We start from the raw sequence: 19,975 nt of genomic DNA on the forward strand, positions 1-19,975 counted from the left end.
GGTTTTCCTAAAGTGTAGGTCCAACATGTACACCTATTCAATAAACTCCCATAGCTTCTTATCACCCTCCAGGTTTAAATAAAAAATGCTGTTTGGTGTCCAAAGGCCTTTACACCTATTCATCTCTTACCTTTTCAGACTTCTTACACCTTATTCCCCAAGGCATACTATTTTATCTATGCTATTTCTGAATTCCTGGCTGTTCCATGAACAAGGCCCTTTATTTCTCAGGTCCAGAAATTTACAAAAAGATTTTCTCAAACTTGGGGGCACCCAGGTGGTAGGGGTGCAGCACTGGGTTTGGAATCATCTTCCTGAGTTCAAATCTGGCTGAAGACACTCTGTGTGACTCTGGGCAAGTCACTTAAATCTGTTTGCCTGTTTCTCTTCTACAAAATGATCTGGAGAAGGAAACGAAAAACCATTCCAGTATCTTTGCAAAAGAAAAAAAAAAAAAAAAAAAAGGGGGAATCGAGAAAAGTCAGATTCTACTGAAATAACTTTCCCAAATCTTCTTAATACTAGGACTTCTTCAATTATCATCTCCTGTTTATCCTGTATATAGTTTCCTGTGTATGTTCTTATTTGCAGTTTCCTCCCTTCAAGTGTCATATGTAAACTCCCTGGGGACGGGGACCAATTTTAGCCTTTCTCTGTATGTAGCAGAGAGCCTGACATATAATAAGTAATATATGTTTATTGACTGATCAACTGACTACTTGTGCTCGGCTTTGTCGGCAACTGAAGTTAGAAGAAAGGTACAATTGCCAGAATAAGTTGATTCATCTTCCAGTCCCTCTACATTGCAAAGAAGGGAAAGGAAAAGGGGGAAAGAAGAAGGACAGGAAAGCAAAAGAGAAAAGGGAATACAGAAAAGAAGAAAGAAAGGGGAAAGGGTGCGAACAACTTTTCTCTTATATGAGCACTTATATTTCAGCAAGAAAAACATTGGTCCATAAAAAAATTTTAAGAGGTAAAAATCCCACATGCCCAAGGTAACCAGGTTCATGTAAATAGCTATAGGTCAAATTTATGTTAGGAAAGGAACAGAGGAATTCAATCTAGTAAGACTGAGTTATCTACTTTAAATGTGAATGAATAACTTGCTATAGTAATGAATAACTTTCCCTTTTCCTTAAACACCAATGCCAAAGTAGTCATTTCGGGAATAAATTATTAATCTAGTACAGATCTTGACTTCAATGATACAGTATTTTAAAACATAAATAATTATCATAATTCTTGACCTATTTTGATATCATTGGGGGGGGTTCTCAACAACATTGCTATTATAAGTGGTTTATACTATAAAGTACACCCATAATAGAAGCATGCAGACATTTTGTATCATACCACATCTTTTCTAATTATATTCCAATTTGTTTCTTACACTCACCTTGAACATATTATGTTAATAAATGGTGTCTCCATTTTTAAATAAAAAAAAAAGTAACAGTGTAGAAATATAAAAGAAATGTAAAATAAATCAGCGAACTTTGGATTCTGAAATCTATTTAGACTGAATTCAATCCAATGAATTGAAATCCATTTTGAAATGGATTTTAAAGTTATAACTCATAACTTAGAGTCCTCTGAGGCATCTAGTCTAACCATCTCATTTTACAAGTGAGGAAACCGAAGCCAAAGAGCAGAAATGACTTGACATGATTATACAAATAAGTTTAAGAGGTCAAATTTGAACTTATGGCCTCTGAATCTAGATAGAGTGTTTTTTCTCCTATATTATACTTCCTCTAACAATCATAATCTCAAGTATTTATGTACTATTTGAGTAAAGCAGTCCTCAAAATTTTTCATATATGCTTTCTCCAACATGCTATTCTCGATACTTTCTCCAACAAATTCCATCTGAAATTAGTTATGCATTTCATAAATGTATACATTTCTAAGGAATATTAGAATATTTGTTCTCTCCCCTCTCCCCTCTCTCCACTTTCTTCTCCTTCCTTCCCTCTCTCTCCCTCCCTTCTCTCTCTCCCTCCCTCCCTCTGTCCTTCCTTCCCTCTCTCTCTCTCTCTCTCTCTCTCATAGTAATTGAGGAAAATAAACTATCTGCACCAAAGCATATACCATGATAATGGCTGGGCCTGTTAACTGGCAGAGACCAAACAAGTCAATCTAATAAGAAAAGGTAAGAATGAAAGCAATATGAGATTGAAGACAAAATAAAAAAGACTGAGGAAGACTTTTTGTACTTTACCAAAACAGGAAAATGGCATCAAAAGCCTGAAGGACTAGAGATTGGAAGACTAATCTGACCTTAACTGAGAAATGAGATTAGTGTTTTAACTGTTCCACAGCTCCACAAGAAAGAAGGAAAGAAGGAATGAATGACACTCCTACATCACACATGCTCCTCCAAAGCAAAACTATTTGGGAAGAATTTCTATCAAATTTAGAGCTGGAAGATTTGGAACCAACAAGATTATCTATTTTAATGTCATAGAATCCCTTGGCAGTCAGAATAATGTTTTAAAAGGCATGAAATAAAAGGAAATTTTATTATTTATATTATATTATATAATTATATATTATATTATCATATTAAAATGTAGTTATCAATTTTTTTTAAGTTCTCTGACTACAAAGTTAAGAATGAGAAAATGAGGGTCAGAGAGGTTACAGTCAATTTGTTAAAAGTCCCAAAGATAGTAAATGGCAGAGATGGGATGTGAACCCAGGTTTTCTGATCCCAAATACAATGATCCTTCTACCACGTTTTAGCTTATATACATTTTTGAGACTACTGGTTGTTCACTTTAAGTTTTTTATTTTATCTTCTTTCTTTTAACAAAACTTTGATAATATTGTGACCTGTATGTTTCCAAATTGTGAGTCTAACACAATATAGTAAAAGGATATTATGGATACTATTTCCCTACTTTTCTAAATTACAGTTATAAGGCAATACCACCTCCCCAATACAAGATGAGAACACGTTTCATCTCCTGTATCTCTCTCTGGGTATCCTTGTATAACTTCATTATCAATTAAACTCAGCCAAAGTCACAATGTACATCCAGTGGGCAGAATATACTTTACCTTCCCATGCTCAAATGAGAAAGGAAGGGGGCAAAAGACAAATATATACTATATCACCTTCACTATGTAGAATATGTTATGGGCTATAATGTATTTGGAGTGGAAAGAAAAAGGGAATTGAGACCTACAATGTCATTAATATAAGGAGAATGCCAGGGATAGAAACTGTTCTTTCTTGTATGTCACTTTTTTATCCACAAGGAGTATTAACAAAGAAACAAAACCAGACTAGGGGACCAAGATGTTGATCACACTAAAAGCAATATCATAAATAAATCAATTGAAAAAACTAAGGGAGTTAGCCAAGCAAAAAGAATATTTAGGAGGATATGCGATACTATGATAGAAGCCTTCATATGTAACTGAAAGGTACTCAGTTCAACCCTCATTCACTACACTACAATGACCTTCTATCAAAAAGGCTCTCAATATGACTTTATGTACTAGGTATGAACCAAAGTCTCTTCCAATTGTGTGATTCCATAATCTCATGAATCTACTAAAATGGAATTACACAAAGTCACATAGCCAGTTTATGCTACTGACAAGAAATATGACTTGGGGTAAGGCATTTAACATCATAGGTCTCAGTCTGATGAATCTATGAATTAAGTGGTTAATCAAAAATGATTAACTCTAAGGCTCCTTTCAGTTAAATCATTCTAATTTGTTTAAGACATATAGAAATAACTAATGTTTTGTTTGGTTCCCTTTTTTTGGTTCCTAAAAATTTTAGGAAAATTTTGCTGATTAACAATGGACTGTGATAAGCCTAACAGTTGATTTAAGTTATGATAGCTTACCTAATCATACATATATGATTATTTGAAAGCTAAGAAATAAATTTTAAATTCAAATTTTTTAAAATTTTTAAAAATAAAACACTTCATTTGGAGAAAAGCCCAAAATACTATAAATATTATCCAAAAAGGAGAAGTATTTTATAAGCATAAATAAACTAAGAATTACAATTCGAGCTTTACCCACTGGTTATTTATTCCTAATTAGACTATATATATTTTAAGTTGTGGCATGTCTTTCACAACCTTCTTTGTTTCAATTTTTCCTATAGAATGTTGGAAGCTATGTTATAGAAGAGCATATGTTATAATCTATAAAAACAAAGATTCTAAGTTATTTAGGAAAGAAAATATGAAAATAAAAATTACTTTGAAAAACTATTGTATTCTATCTCTCCATTTCTCTTGTAGAAGGGGCAGGGGAAGCAGGAGGGAAGATAACGAATCAGTAAAAAACATATTCAGGAAAATAAAAGTTCCCAATCATTTCAAGCAGCAAGACTACTTGTTAAAAAAAAGTTTGCAGAGCTCTATGAAATTTTAGTTGTAGTGTTAGAATCTGCTGAATGAGAAAATATACAACAAAAAGCTACTATGAATTCAAAAAAACTTTTAAATGATTTTGTATTTCATTATTTTCAAGGGCATCTAAACACAACTGAAAAGCAGTGATACATATATGTATAAGAAATATTGTTTATTCAGACTACAGAGAATATGTTTATTGAATGTATTGATCACCTTTTATCAATCCTCTAAAATCTGAGGACAGCTTGGTAATAACTGCACCTGAAAAGGTCCAACAAATTCGATTTTTACATAAAAATCTTAATATTAACTATCCAAATTTCAATAAGTATTTCAAGATGCTAAGTATTCTACCTCAGGTAGAAAGTGCCCAGGGACAGCAGGTCAGTGAGATTACTTAAAATTTCTTGAGGCGCAAAAACTGCTGGCCTGCCTACAATCCTGTGTCTCTTCAAATCTTTTTTTCTTAATTCTTTGAGTTAACCCTCCTCCTCCTTCCCTCGCCCCCCCCCCCCCAGTTAATGTGGAAATCCTTTTTTCCTTCCTACAAACAATTTACAAATCAAAGCAAACCTAAAAGCCAGAAATAAAAATCTAATCTGTTTTATAAATGCCTCTGACCCAAACTTTTTGATACAATTTACAACTGTTTTAATCTCAAAAATTCTTTATGCAGCATGGCTAATTCATTAACATGTTTTGCATGACTTCATATGTATAACAGGAATTGGGATACAGGGAGGGAGATAAGGAGAGAATTTAGAACTGAAAATAAAAATAAAATCTAAAACATTTTTTAAAGTTCTTTAACTACAAAATTAACCTTAATTTGTAAGATTTCTAAAACAACTTGAGATTAATAAAAGTCCTAAATTCATAGAATGTACAACCAACTCATTTAGATGGTTCCTCTTATTTAATTCATTATTAAAAGAATCCACAAGGATAATTATAAAAGTTACTATAAAAGGGTACATATGTCATGCCAATATGATCATAGGAAAATTTTTTTCAATAATCAGAACAAGACATTTGTCATTTCATTTTTATGATGAGAAGTTAGAAGCAGAATCTATGTAAGGATATCTCCAAGACATTTATTTCAGAAACATGAACAAAAATGTAACCAATTTCATATGAATACTACAAACTAGTATTGACTATCCATCAATGCATAAATTACAAGTAAATTATGTTTATAAAAATGAAAATTTATTTCAGTTTTTTGATGTATCCTCAAAATTACCTTGGGAAACAAAGCATAAAGATACTTCCAAAAAAGACAAACGAACATGAACCTGAAGCAGAAATTTCAGCTAAAAAATTATTTTGTAATATATCTTGAAAACATTACATTGAATTAGAGTTGAATCAAAGGGCTTATGTTCAAGCATATGTTATATATGGCCATATTCTGAACAGTAAATGACCATTAACTTAATGAATAGCTGATACTGCTAGTTTTACCAGCTACATTTTAGAGTTAGTCTCAAACTGAGCACAATTTAGAAGTCACACTTTTTTTTTAAAGTCCTTCATTAGAGGAACCCCAACACCACCCACAGTAAACAAATAAATAAATGAAAGCAGCAGCTAAATACAAATAGAAAAAGGTTTGCAAGTCCTGAAGAAGCACTATTCCAAAGATATAGCACAGTCTGATTGTGTGTTTTACTAGGTAATCTTCCTCTCCCATTCTGTTACTTTCAAATTCAATATAAAACAGAAATTCTAACATTCTCTACAATCTGAAAAATAAGATTTTGAATTGGGTTAACATTCCATGCTCCCCAATATATTCTATCTATTTTAGATTATCTCACTTAAGCTTCAAGATAAATCATGAGCAAAAATACTGAGATAGTATTAGATAAGAGATAAATGTGGGATTTATCAAAAGTAGCAAAGAAAAGATAGGCATCTTTAATATTATTAATATTGAAAATTTTAAAAGACTGTGTGCTTTAATGGAAAGAGCCAGTCTCAAAGCCAAGAAGACTCAAGTTTAAATTCTACCTCTTCTACCCCATCATGGCTATTTCCCTCAAGTCATTTAATATCTCAGTGCTCAAGGACCCAGCTTCTTTAAGTGTGGGTCATCATGCCAAATGCAATCATGTAACTGAAGGGGGGGTTGCAAAATTATGATTTTATTATCAGTAAATGTATGATTTGTATACTTGTTTTATATGTCTCTATAACAGAGTTCATGTAAAAATTTCTCAGGTGAAAACAGGTCACAAGTGAAAAAAGTTTAAGAAGCCCTAATTTAGGTCACTTTCAAAGACCATGATTTGAAGAAAAGGAGTTAACCTGGGAGAGGACTGGCAAAAAGAAATTCCTCACCTGAGTTTGTTATCCTAATGAAATGATGGCCAGTTCCTATTAAAGAAAATAATGAAATGTGAAAAATAAAAGTGGAATTTTAAATACCTGTCAGTTGTAAACACCCTCAGAGGTCTTCTATCATAATCACTCTCATATCTAACCCTTGGGTCCATTTCTTCATTTCCTTCAGGACCAGAGTTTGGTTTATAATAATGTTTGTCAAAATTTTGATCTTCTTTGAATCTATAGTATCTTCTAACAGGAACATCAACTTTGTTGGCAATCTCATAATGTTTTCTATTGGAAACGTCCCCTTCATTAGGTTTTTTATGTGGTTTTGCATCTCTTAACTCAATTTCATCATCTAATCTTCGATATCTGTCCTCTTCCAACCGTCTCTGATTTAAAAGTTCTTCATAGGTCTCTGTTGACAATGAAACATCTTTTGGGGGGGCTTCTGTATTTCTGTTTGATGACTGTATTTGTGAATGTAAATCGGACTTAATTTTACTGATGGTTTTATTTCCTTCACTTTCATGCTGTTCAATAAAAAAAAAAAAGACTTGAAAGTAATGTTCACTATAATAGTAATCATTCAAAATCTCTTGGTTCTACATAACATTTAAAACAACTCTAATATTTAAATATATAAGAAAACTATATAAAATATTAAATCCTAATTGACAAATGAGGAGATAGGTTAAATATTACCATAATTTCAGAAGAACAATCCTACATCTTAACTGCTGAATATTTTTATTTCAAACTAGGCTATATTTAGACACAGAGACTACTGAGTAGTAAGTAAAACTTGCTCATCTGAGTGATTCTTATAAAATATATTTGATCTTTAAAGAAAATAAATAAAGTTTAATTATTTATTAAATATTTATAAAGAATTATGCAACTATATCATCAAACAGGACAGATTAAATTTTTATGAAGAATAAGATAATAAGGAAGAATGAAGCTAGTACTTCCACAAATAAGGTAACTAATGTGAAAATAATTTGTGGAGAAGGAGAAAATAAGCATTTAATATCTATTATATGTCAGGAACTATGCTAAATATGAATAGATGCTATCATAATCCCTACTTTACAATAAGGAAACTGAAGCAAACATAGATTAAGTGACTTGCCCTAAATCACAAACCTAATAATTTTGGGGAGCTGAATTTGGGCTCAGATGTTCTTGATTCCACCTGAGCTATAACTACTGTACCACACAACTGCCTTGAATTAAAATTACTTTGCTATAATAAATTCAACACTATAAAATCCCAAATTACTTTTTAGTCTTACTTTTTCAATGTTCACAATATATTTTAAGCAAAAGGACTTTCTAAACAATTTTACAAAACCTTGAAAACTATTATAAAAACAGCCAAGCTTGTCTTTAGTATATATGACCATATTCTGTTGACTTTCTAATAAGTATTTCAATTTCTAGACTTTATTTTTTTTTTCTTGGGGCACAGCACTTGATTAGTTCTTAGATTCCTTCCCAGTGCTCATCATCCACATATCAGAGAAAGAAATCCGGGGTAATTTAAATAACAACAGTAATAATTTGCATTTATACTTGTGTTCAAAGTTTGCAAAGCAATTTACAAATATTAACTGATTTGATGCTCACAACTACTCTAGGAGATAAACGTTATTATTATCCCCATTGTGGGGATTAAGTGACTTATCCCCAACTCACAAAGCTAGTAAACAACTAAAACTGGATTTGAATTCAGTTCTTTTTGACCCCAGTTCTAGCATGCTATCCCCTGTGACACCTTGCTAACTATCTCACACAACTGACAATAGAAGCCATAGGGAAAACTGAGGGTCATGGCAAGATCAAGATAACAGCAATTCCTATGTGCAGTCAGAGGAAGTGAAGGGATAGGTCACTGGACTGAAACAGATTAAGGAACTGGGAAGTTAAAAGCTATAAATATAATTTAATTTAATATATATAACATGAATTTTTACATTTAAATATAACATGAATTTTTAATTCATTTATATATAACATGAATTTAATTTAATATAACATGAATATTTACATTATTAGGATTTTGACTTCCAATATGTACTATAGAATATGATATATGAAAATATGTATTTTTATTAAATAGAATATTCAAGATCAAAAGTTAAATCAGAGTTCTTTTTTTAAATACAGAAAAACTTTGTGTCTACGGGTGAAATAGATCCATCTACTGTTGGAGTACCTCTTCCTATTTAATATAACATGAATATTTACATTGAAGTCTCTTAGTATGAGAGCAAGAATCAGAATAAAGAGACAAACTGTGAGGCAAACACTAGAAATTTAAGAAAGCTAGGAGAATTTCCAGAGGGTCAGTAACTAACAACAATCAGGAATTCTGTGGGGTGATGAGTTGGATTTAGCGAACCTCCATGAAGAAGAAATTGCTAGATCATAGTGGTAGGGGGAAATCTTGGAAGTGACAATGGGAGCAAAGGAGAGTCTGATTCCCCATCATCATGTGGAGTATGACAGATGCAGTCTCTCTCAGGAAAAGGGAAGCCAAAGAAACAACAGCATCCAGAGGGAGCCAGATCCTAGCAAGTGGAATGCGAAGAATCGGGTAAGGGTAGCTTCATCTACTGCGAACCTCCCTCAGATTCATTCTGCCAGGGTGGTGCCAATGTAGGGGATGGCTGATAGGAGATTGGTAATTACATAATTCCTCAGAATGATATTTGGCCTCAGGAAAGTACATATCCTACAAATGCAGTTGCTATAACAGTCAGAAGTAGGATTACTCCAATGTTTCATGTTTCTTTGTAAAAGTAGGATCCATAGTAGATTCCTCGGCCAACATGTAGGAAGAGACATATGAAAAATATTGATGCTCCATTAGCATGGAGGTTATGAATTAGTCAACCATGGTTGATGTCACGGCAGATGTGGGCTACTGAGGAGAAGGCAGTTAGGGTGTCTGATGTGTAGTGTATTGCAAGAAATAGACCTGTAAGGATTTGAATAATTAGGCACACTCCTAGTAGAGACCCAAAGTTTCATCAGGTGGAAATGTTAGAGGGTACAGGAAGGTAAATGAATGAGTGATTGATAATTTTTATAAGGGGGTGAGTTTTATGTAGCTTGGTCATTAGTTTTTGTAGTTGAATTACAACAATGGTTTTTTATGCCATAGGCTATGGTTAGAGTCCATACTAAAACTATTATGGAAATGATGCTAATTTTTTAATGGTCTTTGTTATTGATTTTTGGGTTTGTTGCTTTTGCTTCTAAGCCAGAAGATGGAAAGATTAAGAGAGACTTAAATGAGAAAGTTCACTCATGATGAAGCAGACATTCTAGAAGGCATAGTATAAGGAGGCAGCAAATGTGCAGCAGCATACTACTGGGAAATAGGAGGGAGATAGATGTTAAGTAATTTTTATAAGTTGCTCATGGCTGAAAAATGCATGATCTGGTGTTTAACCTAGTAGTGAGTGCTTTGCTTTCAGACAGTCTTATACTGCGGTGACTGAGTGTTATGGGGTATGGACACGCAGCCTTCCGGGATTAGTACGACATATTAGAACTCACATACCAAGTGGCATGATGCAGTCGCCTTTATGACATGATAATACAAAATGGCTGAACTTCAGCAGCATTCTATTGAGCATTTAATAAATATTTCTTGATTTGAACTGAATTCTATTCGCAAAAGAAGTACCTCATAAGGTACTGTTTCTTCTCATCTCCTCATGTCTGAGGCTGAGGGAAAGGTCCCATTCTTCAATAGCAGAAGTTCAGGTGGGGAAAGCAAAAGGAAGTGGGTGTATATTAACCATTGAGAAAAATAAGTTCAGGCAGAGCATCAGTGCACAGAAAGAAATTCCCTGAAGTCTGATGATTACATGATTCAAAGTCAGCCTATCAAGTCAACCTCATTTGCAGAAGTGGTACTATGTCCTGGTGAAGTCTCAAGATCACTCATATCAGGGAGGAATATGGCCTGAGGAGCCTCTGAAGGAGTTGAAGAGGCAATTTTATCTCAACACCTCACCCACATTAACATTCAGTACATTTTTTAAATCTATTCTAAATATTTTACAATATTACTCCAAATATAGGGCATAATTAATTTTTTTAGCATATGGCTATGTGAGTTTTTTTTTTTTATTTTTCCTCTCAAAGAAATCATTTTATGGACATTCTGAAGCAAAAAGCTAAGTCACAACAGATTTTGAAAGTTTGTAAATTTTGGTGTTTTCTGACAGATTTCTTTTAAGGTAAGTCATTTGTCTTAGAAAGATTTATATTAGTTACTTGGTAAAAATCTTTAAAAGACAATAGTTATATAGTTTTTTTCCCCCCAAGGAAATTATTTCAGCAAAACCTACCTCTGGATTTTTCTTCTCTATTTCTCTGAACTTTTCATTCCATTCTTCCTTGTCCCTGAGAAATTGATTGTACTCTTTGTTTCTTTCAAGTTTCAATCTCTCCTTAAGATAAACATCAAAAAAGGTATTATAATAATTTAAAACTTTATAGAAAAGGTAAACTTTATAGAACAAATCTGAACTTGTCACTACCTGCTTAAAAACTTCCACAAATGCCTCATTATATTGATATCACTAGTTTATAATGAAACAATATAAAGAAGACAAAAAATGAAATCCAAGTTAGAAGAATCTTATAATACAAACCAAAGCAAAATAATGGAAAAGGTTCTGTTCAAACAATACACATCTCCTATATGAATAAATACCTTTAAACATTGCTTTGTACATTTTCTAATAAAATTCTGAATTTGAAAAAATGCAAGCAAACAGCAAATAAATTACATAACTGATACTATTGGATACTACTCATTATATATCACATATTTAGGGAACAGATATATCTTTTGCATATCATTATCCAGTATTGCACTTCCTTTGAATTAAACTGGTGTTTGAGAAACCAGGCACAGAACTCTGGAATACTTCTGGGATGATCTGTGCCCCAATTGGTCATATTCCCAGCATGTTGCACATCCCTTTACTGAAAATTCTCTTTAAGACTACTGACCTCTCCCCTTGAGTTCCCATGCAGCATTCCTAATTACATTATAAATATTTCTCTCCTGGATTCAATGTCTTGCCAAAATTCAACAAATTCAACAAAAATTCACTGAACTCACCCCATAACTTCTGTATTTCTATTGAGAACACCATTCCAATTATCCAGTATTAAAAATGCAACATTATCTTTCATTTTTCCCTCTTCCTCATCCCAGTTATTTCCTCAGCTGTCAAGTCCAGTTGATTTTACCTTGACAATATTTCTTCCATTTGTTCCACTTTCACTAATACCAATCTAGTTCAGTTCCTCATCTTTACTGCCTGAATTTTATTTAAGATCCTAAGTCTAGTTTCCCCTTTTTCAATCCATCATCTACACAGCAGCCAAAATAATTGTCATAATGAACAAATCTGAACATTTGCTTCCACAAATGCCTTGTAGTCTACAGGATAAAATTTAAATTCTGTAGCCTGGCATTTAAGACACTCTACAAGCTAGCACAAATCTACTTTTCCAGGATTATTTCAATACTTGTTAATCAATAAACAGACATAGATTAAGCATATGAGTTCCTATTCTGTTAGGAGAAACAATGTATAAAAAAATACAATAAAATAAAATATGCCCACATATTACACAAAGATATGTGTGTGTATGTATGTAAAAAGAAATACATACAAAATAGATAAGCAATTCTGGAGGTGGAAGGCACTAGCAGATGGGAGATCAGGAAAGGTTTCAGGTAGAAAGTGGAACTTAAATTGAATTCTCCTTCACAAATTTTTTTTATTTTAGACAACCTACACACTACTGTGAGACCTTTAGAAAATTATTTACTTTTCAATTAATAGGTTTTATCTGCCCTAAAAAAAAATTTTTTTTTTAAAGTGAAGATGCTGGACCAGATGATTTCCAAATTCCCTTTTTACTCTAATGCCTATAATATTAAAATACAGACTAAAACAAAACAATTAGAAAAAAAATGAAGAAAATGTTATAGTATTTATAGCAACTGACCAAAGGATAGATATTGACAGATATTTGCATTTTTACATACATATACATCTAATCATGTGTGCACACAGATGCGTGTGTGTATATGTATGTATATGTGTATTGTTAAAGACTAGAGGCTTTTATGGTAGGGGAGATATATGAAGAAACAACTGTATTATAAGAGGGAAAGTCCATTATTTTAACTTCAAAAAAGAATTAAAAACTAATTTTACAATTACAGAAAGTGAAAATAAATTGGTCAAAGAAACAAAAATGTTTTCCACATTATATGACCAGAAACAATTTATATTCTTTTTAGTGATTTCATTTAAAGCCTACCAAATTTATCAAAAGAATGTAATATTATATCTCAAATAGTTTTAATTTCTGTTTTGCTTATATTTAAACAAGAAGTACATTCTTTAATAATTTTGATTCTTTAGGAAGGCTAAGCACTCACAACAATTAACCTACCTTGGCAGATAACCTCTCACCAATAGGAAGAGGTACTCCAAGAGTAGATGGATCTATTTCACCCGTAGACACAAAGTTTTTCTGTATTTAAAAAAAGAACTCTGATTTAACTTTTGATCTTGAATATTCTATTTAATAAAAATACATATTTTCATATATCATATTCTATAGTACATATTGGAAGTCAAAATCCTGAGAATAATGTTTCAGCACCAGACCTTAATTTGGCATTTGGGGACCTAAATTAGAATCCCTGCTTTGCTACTCACTACCTGTGAGACTTTTAGAAAATAATTTACTTTCCAATTATTAGGCTTTTATCTGCTGCTTCTGAAAAGTGAAGGAGCTGAACCAAATGATTTCCAATTTACCTTTCCATTTTAACTCCAAGAATATTGAAATATAAACTAAGAAACACTAAATAATTTTTTTTTAATAAAGAAAAATTTACACTACTTGGCAACTGACCAAAAGCCAGATTTTACACACACTTTTCCTCAATTCAAGAATAAAAAAAGGAGGCTGTTTTTCAGCACACATTTCTTTGCCAACTATATATTCCTCCCATTATCAGAGTTAATGATCTACTATACTTCTTGAGATCAGAAATTTCCTTATGTCTACTTCAATGAATTTCTTGGGGGAGAAGGGGAAAGAAGGAGAGAAAAAAAGAGAAAAGGAGAAAGGGAGGAGGAAGGAAAGGGAGAGAAAGAAAAAATTAATACATATACATGTAGTATTTATACAATATACATATGAATATGTTTTTATTCATGTTTCACATACCCTTGCCACAGTTTAGCACTAAGATGACAATAGAAAGAGAGCCTGGGCTTAGGAATTCTAGGCAGGTCCACTGCCAATTAAATGAGAGGAGGAAAGAAGGGAAATAGCAAATGTCCCTAGTCATTCAATTACAAACATGGAGGAAAGCAAAGTTCCTAACTCTTGCAGTAGCCAATCATATTTTTAAAGTGTGGTGTGTACAAATGATCAATATTAGCTATTCCAATATACTCTGTAAAAATCTACTACATAACAGATATTCCAATAAACTTCCACATAGCACCTCTGCTTCTAGGTCAATCTCTTTTCCAATTGATTTCCATGATTTCCACTTCAATATAATTCAAAGATCCTTGATTTCAGTGTGAGTATACGAGTTTCACCAACACACATAATATTAAAGTTAATGGTTCCAAGAATTTATATGACCAAAAACATTTGCTTCCTAACTCGTATTTCAGTGAGAATTCCCAAACTTAACTAACTTGGCACTCAAACAATAGATATTCAACCTATCCAGAAACCTATACTTGTAATCTTTTTATCTATTTATAAATTTCCCAAAGCTTGCACTCCATTATAAAAAATTTTGAGCAACCAGAGTATGCTTTGGTACTACCAAATTAATCCAACTTTTTGTGCTATCCATTTAGGTTTTTCATAACTTTAATATTCCCAATTCCTCTCCTCCCCCCAAAATCCAACTTGCTTCTCCACCACTATCCAGGATTCTGTCAGGTCTTTCTTCTTAATGCCTCCCACATATGCCATGCTAACAAATTCTGTTTCCCTGATTTTATTCTTTATTCTCCTCAGGCTGTCCTACTTTCCACCAATTCAAATTTAGTTCATTTTGTTTGTTTTTTTTTAATACAGTTTCATTTTATATAAATGGACCTCTATGTAAAACAATTTTTATGTAACGTGAATTTGTTTTGGACATGGAGGGAGTAAGTCAGGCAGGAAGGGGATTGTTCACTTGTAGACGGAGGGGAACAGCACAACATAGGTTCAAGGATACATGAAGGCCAAGAGAGAGAAGAGCAGGAGGAATAATTAGAAGTCTGGGGTCAGCCACATGAGGGCTTGATCAGAACCAAGAAGAAAAACACATGGGAGACAAACACAAAGGGGTCAGACACAGACACAGAGAGAAACAGAATATGGGGGACAAACGAGGGCCAGATAGAGAAATGCAGTACTCAATCATGGACAGATGGAAGAAAGACACGTGGAGAGGCTGGACATACAAGGAGAGAAGAGCAAGTCTCTCTGAATGCCAAAGGCCTTAGGCCAGGCCCAATCCCAGGATGGCAGCAGTAGCAGGCTTGTCTTTTGCTTTCACTTGGAAGGTTTGTTTTTTTAAGTTTGTAGGGCTTGAGGGCGGGAGGAAGGGAGGGAAGACCCAGAGAGTGCTGAGGCAAGGCACAGGAGCAGAGAAAGAGAGAACAGTGCTGTTGTTTGTCCTTCATTTTCTTTTTTTCCCCCTGAGGCAATTGGGGTTAAGTGACTTGCCCAGGGTCACACGGCTAGGAAGTGTTAAGTGTCTGAGACCAGATTTGAACTCAGGTCCTCCTACTTCAGGGCTGGTGTTCTATCTACTGCGCCACCTAGCTGTCCTTGTCCTTCATTTTCAAAAAGGATCAGTGACATCACAGAAAATGTCTTGACTTGCAGGTGAATTGAATTTAAGTGAGGCACAGTTGTCCCAAGTTGTCAGTCTCACTCTTTCCTCCTGAGTCATAAAAGTCCAATGACAGAACTAAAAGTCAAGATGACTGGTGATGACCCAGGATGCTGTGGATAACCTTGACATCTGTGAGGTCTAACCAAGCTCTAAGCTCTCTGTAGCACCTGCTTCAGCTACCTTTGGAAAGCCTTTGGAACAAAACCATTCTCATCTGCCCATTCCACTAAGCAAAGTCTCCACATGCTTGGGGTAGACATTCTCCTAATTCACTGACAGGTTTAGGCTGTGTCAGTTACCCTCAACCTGGCTTACTCCATCTGCCTAGTCAGTTTCCTGTACATGCTGTAAGTTCTTGCAGCCACAGGTGAGAGCTGAATGAAAGGAGATACCAAAGATGGAGGAGCAGCCCTGAAGAGGCTTGGGAAGCCCTCACATCTGAGGGGTTAATTCCTCCCCTGAACTCTCCATACACCTCTCAACAGTAAAGTTAACATAGGTGGGTTTTTTGGAAGGCAGATTTCTTTCAGAATTCTTAAAGTCAAATTTACATGATGCATATTTAATCAAAGCAAAAACTGTACAGGTAAAATTAGTTCTAATTCAGACTTTACCATTTATTAGTCAACTAATTGGGGAATCATTTCACTACTCTTAAGATTTAGCTTTCTCATATAATATAGCTAAATGACTCTTGACATTCTGTGATTTGGCTATTTAAAATAATCACTGAATCAAACAAGCATTTATTAAGAACATACTATGTGCTAGCCATTGTACTAATAAGCACTGGTAATACAAAGGCAAAAAACAACTCTCAAATAGGCCACATTATGCTCTCTCTATATGTACATATAATAATAAATTTTACAAAAATCTTACACTGAAATTTCATAATGAAGCAAAGATGACCTTGAGATCTCAGAAGGCTATGCCAGCAGAATATAAACTTCAATAACTTCTTGGAAAATAATAATCATCAATCCAATAACATCTTGGAAAGGTTTTAAGTATGATAATTAAAATAAATAATCTATCCATGTGTTCAACCCCTAACTAATGTTGAAAAAGTTCATACTCGTACACTAGCTGCTAGATAATGTTTCTGTAATAATAACCCATTAAACAAACAACAAAAAAAAACCCCACAAAATTAGTCTTCAGCCCTACGCAGTCCCCTTCTATTTTTATAACAGTAGAATAACAGAAAAGTGGATAAAGGGAGGTGAAATCTCATAATTTTTAAACTGGTAGAATCAAGCATAAATAGAAACAAGAGATCTCCAACATCCATCTTAGAAAATCATGAAGTAATAGTCTAAGGCTGTAATATATATATATTTATGATTTATGATATATATATATATATATATATATATATTTTTTTTTTTTTTTTGCTGAGGCAATTGGGATTAAGTGACTTGCCCAGGGTCACACAGCTAGGAAGTATTAAGTGTCTGAGACCAGATTTGAACTCAGGTCCTCCTGACTTCAGGGCTGGTACTCTATCCACTACGCCACCTAGCTGCCCCTGTACTATATTTTTTAATTCAGTTTGTGAAACTTTCCTAATTACATTTTAATCTAATGGACACACTCAGGAGTTCTGCAATAAGACTTGAACACCTATTTTAAAAGTGATATCTTTGTCCAATGACTACAAAACTGATGAAAGTGAAGGAGAAACTGAATCAGATAAATATTGCGATTATCTTAATAGAAATTAAATGAAATCAGAAAACAAATCTAAATATAAGGATGGCTCACAAGTTGTCCTTGTAAAAGCCAATTAGAAACTTTGTAGAACTGGTTTCCCATGAATCCAAATGCAGTAAGAAAAAGCATCAGTTCATGGTCATCTGGTTTTGTCATTTTAACAATAAACATATGCCAAAAACATACTATGAAGATAACTACAGATTATCCATCAATATTTAAGAACTTGACAAAAGTCTTCAAGTCATGTCAATGTTAATAAAAGTGAAACTTAAATTTGAATTTAGATATAAGAAAAATGACTAAATATACTTGTTTGTGTATGTTAAGAGAAAAATAGAAACAGAATCCAAAGACCTGAGTTACTCAGTTACTCCCATTTATAGAAAACTCTGGAAATAGGCACTAAACCACATAACAAAACAATTTCTAGTGATACAAAAAATAAATGTTTTCTAATATGGAAATATGGAATCTACTATCTACAAGTAAGACTAATTAAAATATAATCAAAATCAAGAAAAAGAAATAAGAAATCACTGAACCCGCTTAAAACAAGCTCAAAGCTGAATAATTCCTTAATAACCTGTTGCAAAGAAACAAAATGGATAAAGGAAAAGATATTATCATTATTACCATTTCCTTCATAAATTTAACACTGTAAAGGAAATAGCACAATCAGACATCCTAACAAAAGAGCCTGGAGAAAACCCTTGGCCAGCAAACACCTAAACCCTTTACTGAATAGCCAAGTACAATACCAGTTTAAAATATAAACTTATCATAGGTAAGAGATTATAAATAAAGATAATGAAAGGTTATGTACGAGAATTATTATATTATAAAACAGAGAAGAAAAGCTATGGGGAAATAAATCTATGAAAGACTTGGCATGAGACCAATACCATTTTGTAACTAAAATGTGGTAACAACAAATAGACAAAAATAAAACATACCTGGAGCATTTTAATAGCAACCTATTTTCATCATATATGTCACTGGAAACACCACCTTTGGACTCTAACAGCTCAGTTCTGCATGCGCTATATTATAAGAAAGTAAGTAGAAATGGCACTTAAGAAAATGAAGTCAAGAAATTCAGCATTTCAGGAAAAACTGCTGGAGTATGCTTACTCCAAAGAGAAAAGATCTATGCCAGAAGCAACACTTTTGAAAGCACTAAAGAACTAATTTACAATATATTTGAAAAAAAGGGAAATTACCAAATAATAGGGGAAAGGTATTACTACCCCCAAAAAAAGTATCTAAAGGCTATCAACAACTACTTCAATATGCCTCCTTTCTCATTTCTATAAGCTCATTATGAAATTTTAAGACATAAGTGGCTGAAAGTTATAGTACAAATAGATCTGTTATTTATTATTTGTTGATTATTTTAAAAAGCAATCGATTTAAGCAAAATGTAAAAGTCTTCTCTAATGAGCTATCTCATACACATTAAGATCATGAGATTTTTTTGACAGAAACAAGTAGAAAAGGTAATTTTACTCAATGATCCTGACTGTATTCAAAGAAGGCATCAAAGAGGGAGTGATATGCCTGCTAAGTATTACTCTCCATCAAAAAGAATTATCATGTAGATTCCAAATGGCAAAGGGATCCCAATACATAGTCATGTCTTCCAGATACTCCTATTTGCAGATATTATATGACTAATTCTCAAACCCCATTATAGGACCTTCTCAATAAAATTCATGATTAATCAATTAACAAGGAAATTAAACACTTGTTATATGGCTCTTTCTCCTCCCTACCTCCCCCCATACCCCGCTAATGACTTCTGAGATTACCTTTCATTTACACTGTATATTATTTAGACACAGCTAAGTGGTACAGTTTAGATTACTGGATTTGGAGGCAAAAAGATCTGAGTTCAAATTTTGCCTCCCAAACTTGTAGCCTCAGTTTTCTAATCTGTAAAATGAGGGTAAGAAAGGCCATGACTTAAAAAAATCACTGCTGTCAAGTAGCACACTCAAAAGAGGTAAGTTTTATAATACCACAAAAGCCAAATAGATATAATGCTAACTGACTAGTCTATTTTATATAGATATATATACACATCTGTATGTATATATGTGTATATGTGTGTGTGTGTGTACACACACACACACACACACGATTTGGATAGGCAATCTTGAATTATCAATACAGTTGTCAGTTCATTGGACAAACACTGCAAATGAACAACAAACTGGGAGCAGAATGGAATTTGAAGAGGACAGTGTGGATTGCATTTGAGAAACTAGCTTATTTTTAAAGAGTCCAAGCTATTTCCTAGAACAAAGATCAATCTTCTTTCAGTAATATTATATGACTACAAAGCATAGAATGCCGCAATCTCCAAAGGATCTGAACTTCAAGTGACCCAACAGGGCAATAGAGATAAATGATAAGCATAAATAAGTACAATCAAGCTTTAATACCAAAGATGACTTTCATGCACGTAGTGTTGAAGATATAATCCAAAAAGTTTATGTAAGTAAATGAACTGATCATATACCAAGCAGAGCAAGGGAATATAGCGATCCAAGTG

At 33.3% G+C, this 19,975-nt stretch overlaps 1 protein-coding gene across 21 annotated transcripts in view; it reads right to left on the minus strand.

Annotated features, from left to right (window-relative positions):
• The window catches only part of CSPP1 (centrosome and spindle pole associated protein 1), a 120,158-nt gene that overhangs the window by 69,318 nt on the left and 30,865 nt on the right, over positions 1-19,975 (minus strand). For 16 of the 21 annotated variants that reach the window (XR_004230926.1, XR_004230927.1, XR_004230928.1 and 13 more), the window contains 3 exons: positions 13,230-13,310; positions 11,096-11,197; positions 6,825-7,258 (listed from right to left, as the gene is read on the minus strand). Coding sequence is in view for 17 of the 21 variants with exons in the window: in XM_031946296.1 (XP_031802156.1) it covers positions 6,825-7,258; positions 11,096-11,197; positions 13,230-13,310 (617 nt within the window). In the remaining 4 variants the exon portion in view is untranslated. Of the gene's footprint in view, positions 1-6,824; positions 7,259-11,095; positions 11,198-13,229; positions 13,311-18,374; positions 18,462-19,975 lie in introns of those variants that run through there. The other 5 variants (XM_031946309.1, XM_031946308.1, XM_031946300.1 and 2 more) reach the window with 3 other exon arrangements.

Source organism: Sarcophilus harrisii, chromosome 1 (genome assembly GCF_902635505.1).
Source record: "Sarcophilus harrisii chromosome 1, mSarHar1.11, whole genome shotgun sequence".
Taxonomy (NCBI): domain Eukaryota; kingdom Metazoa; phylum Chordata; class Mammalia; order Dasyuromorphia; family Dasyuridae; genus Sarcophilus; species Sarcophilus harrisii.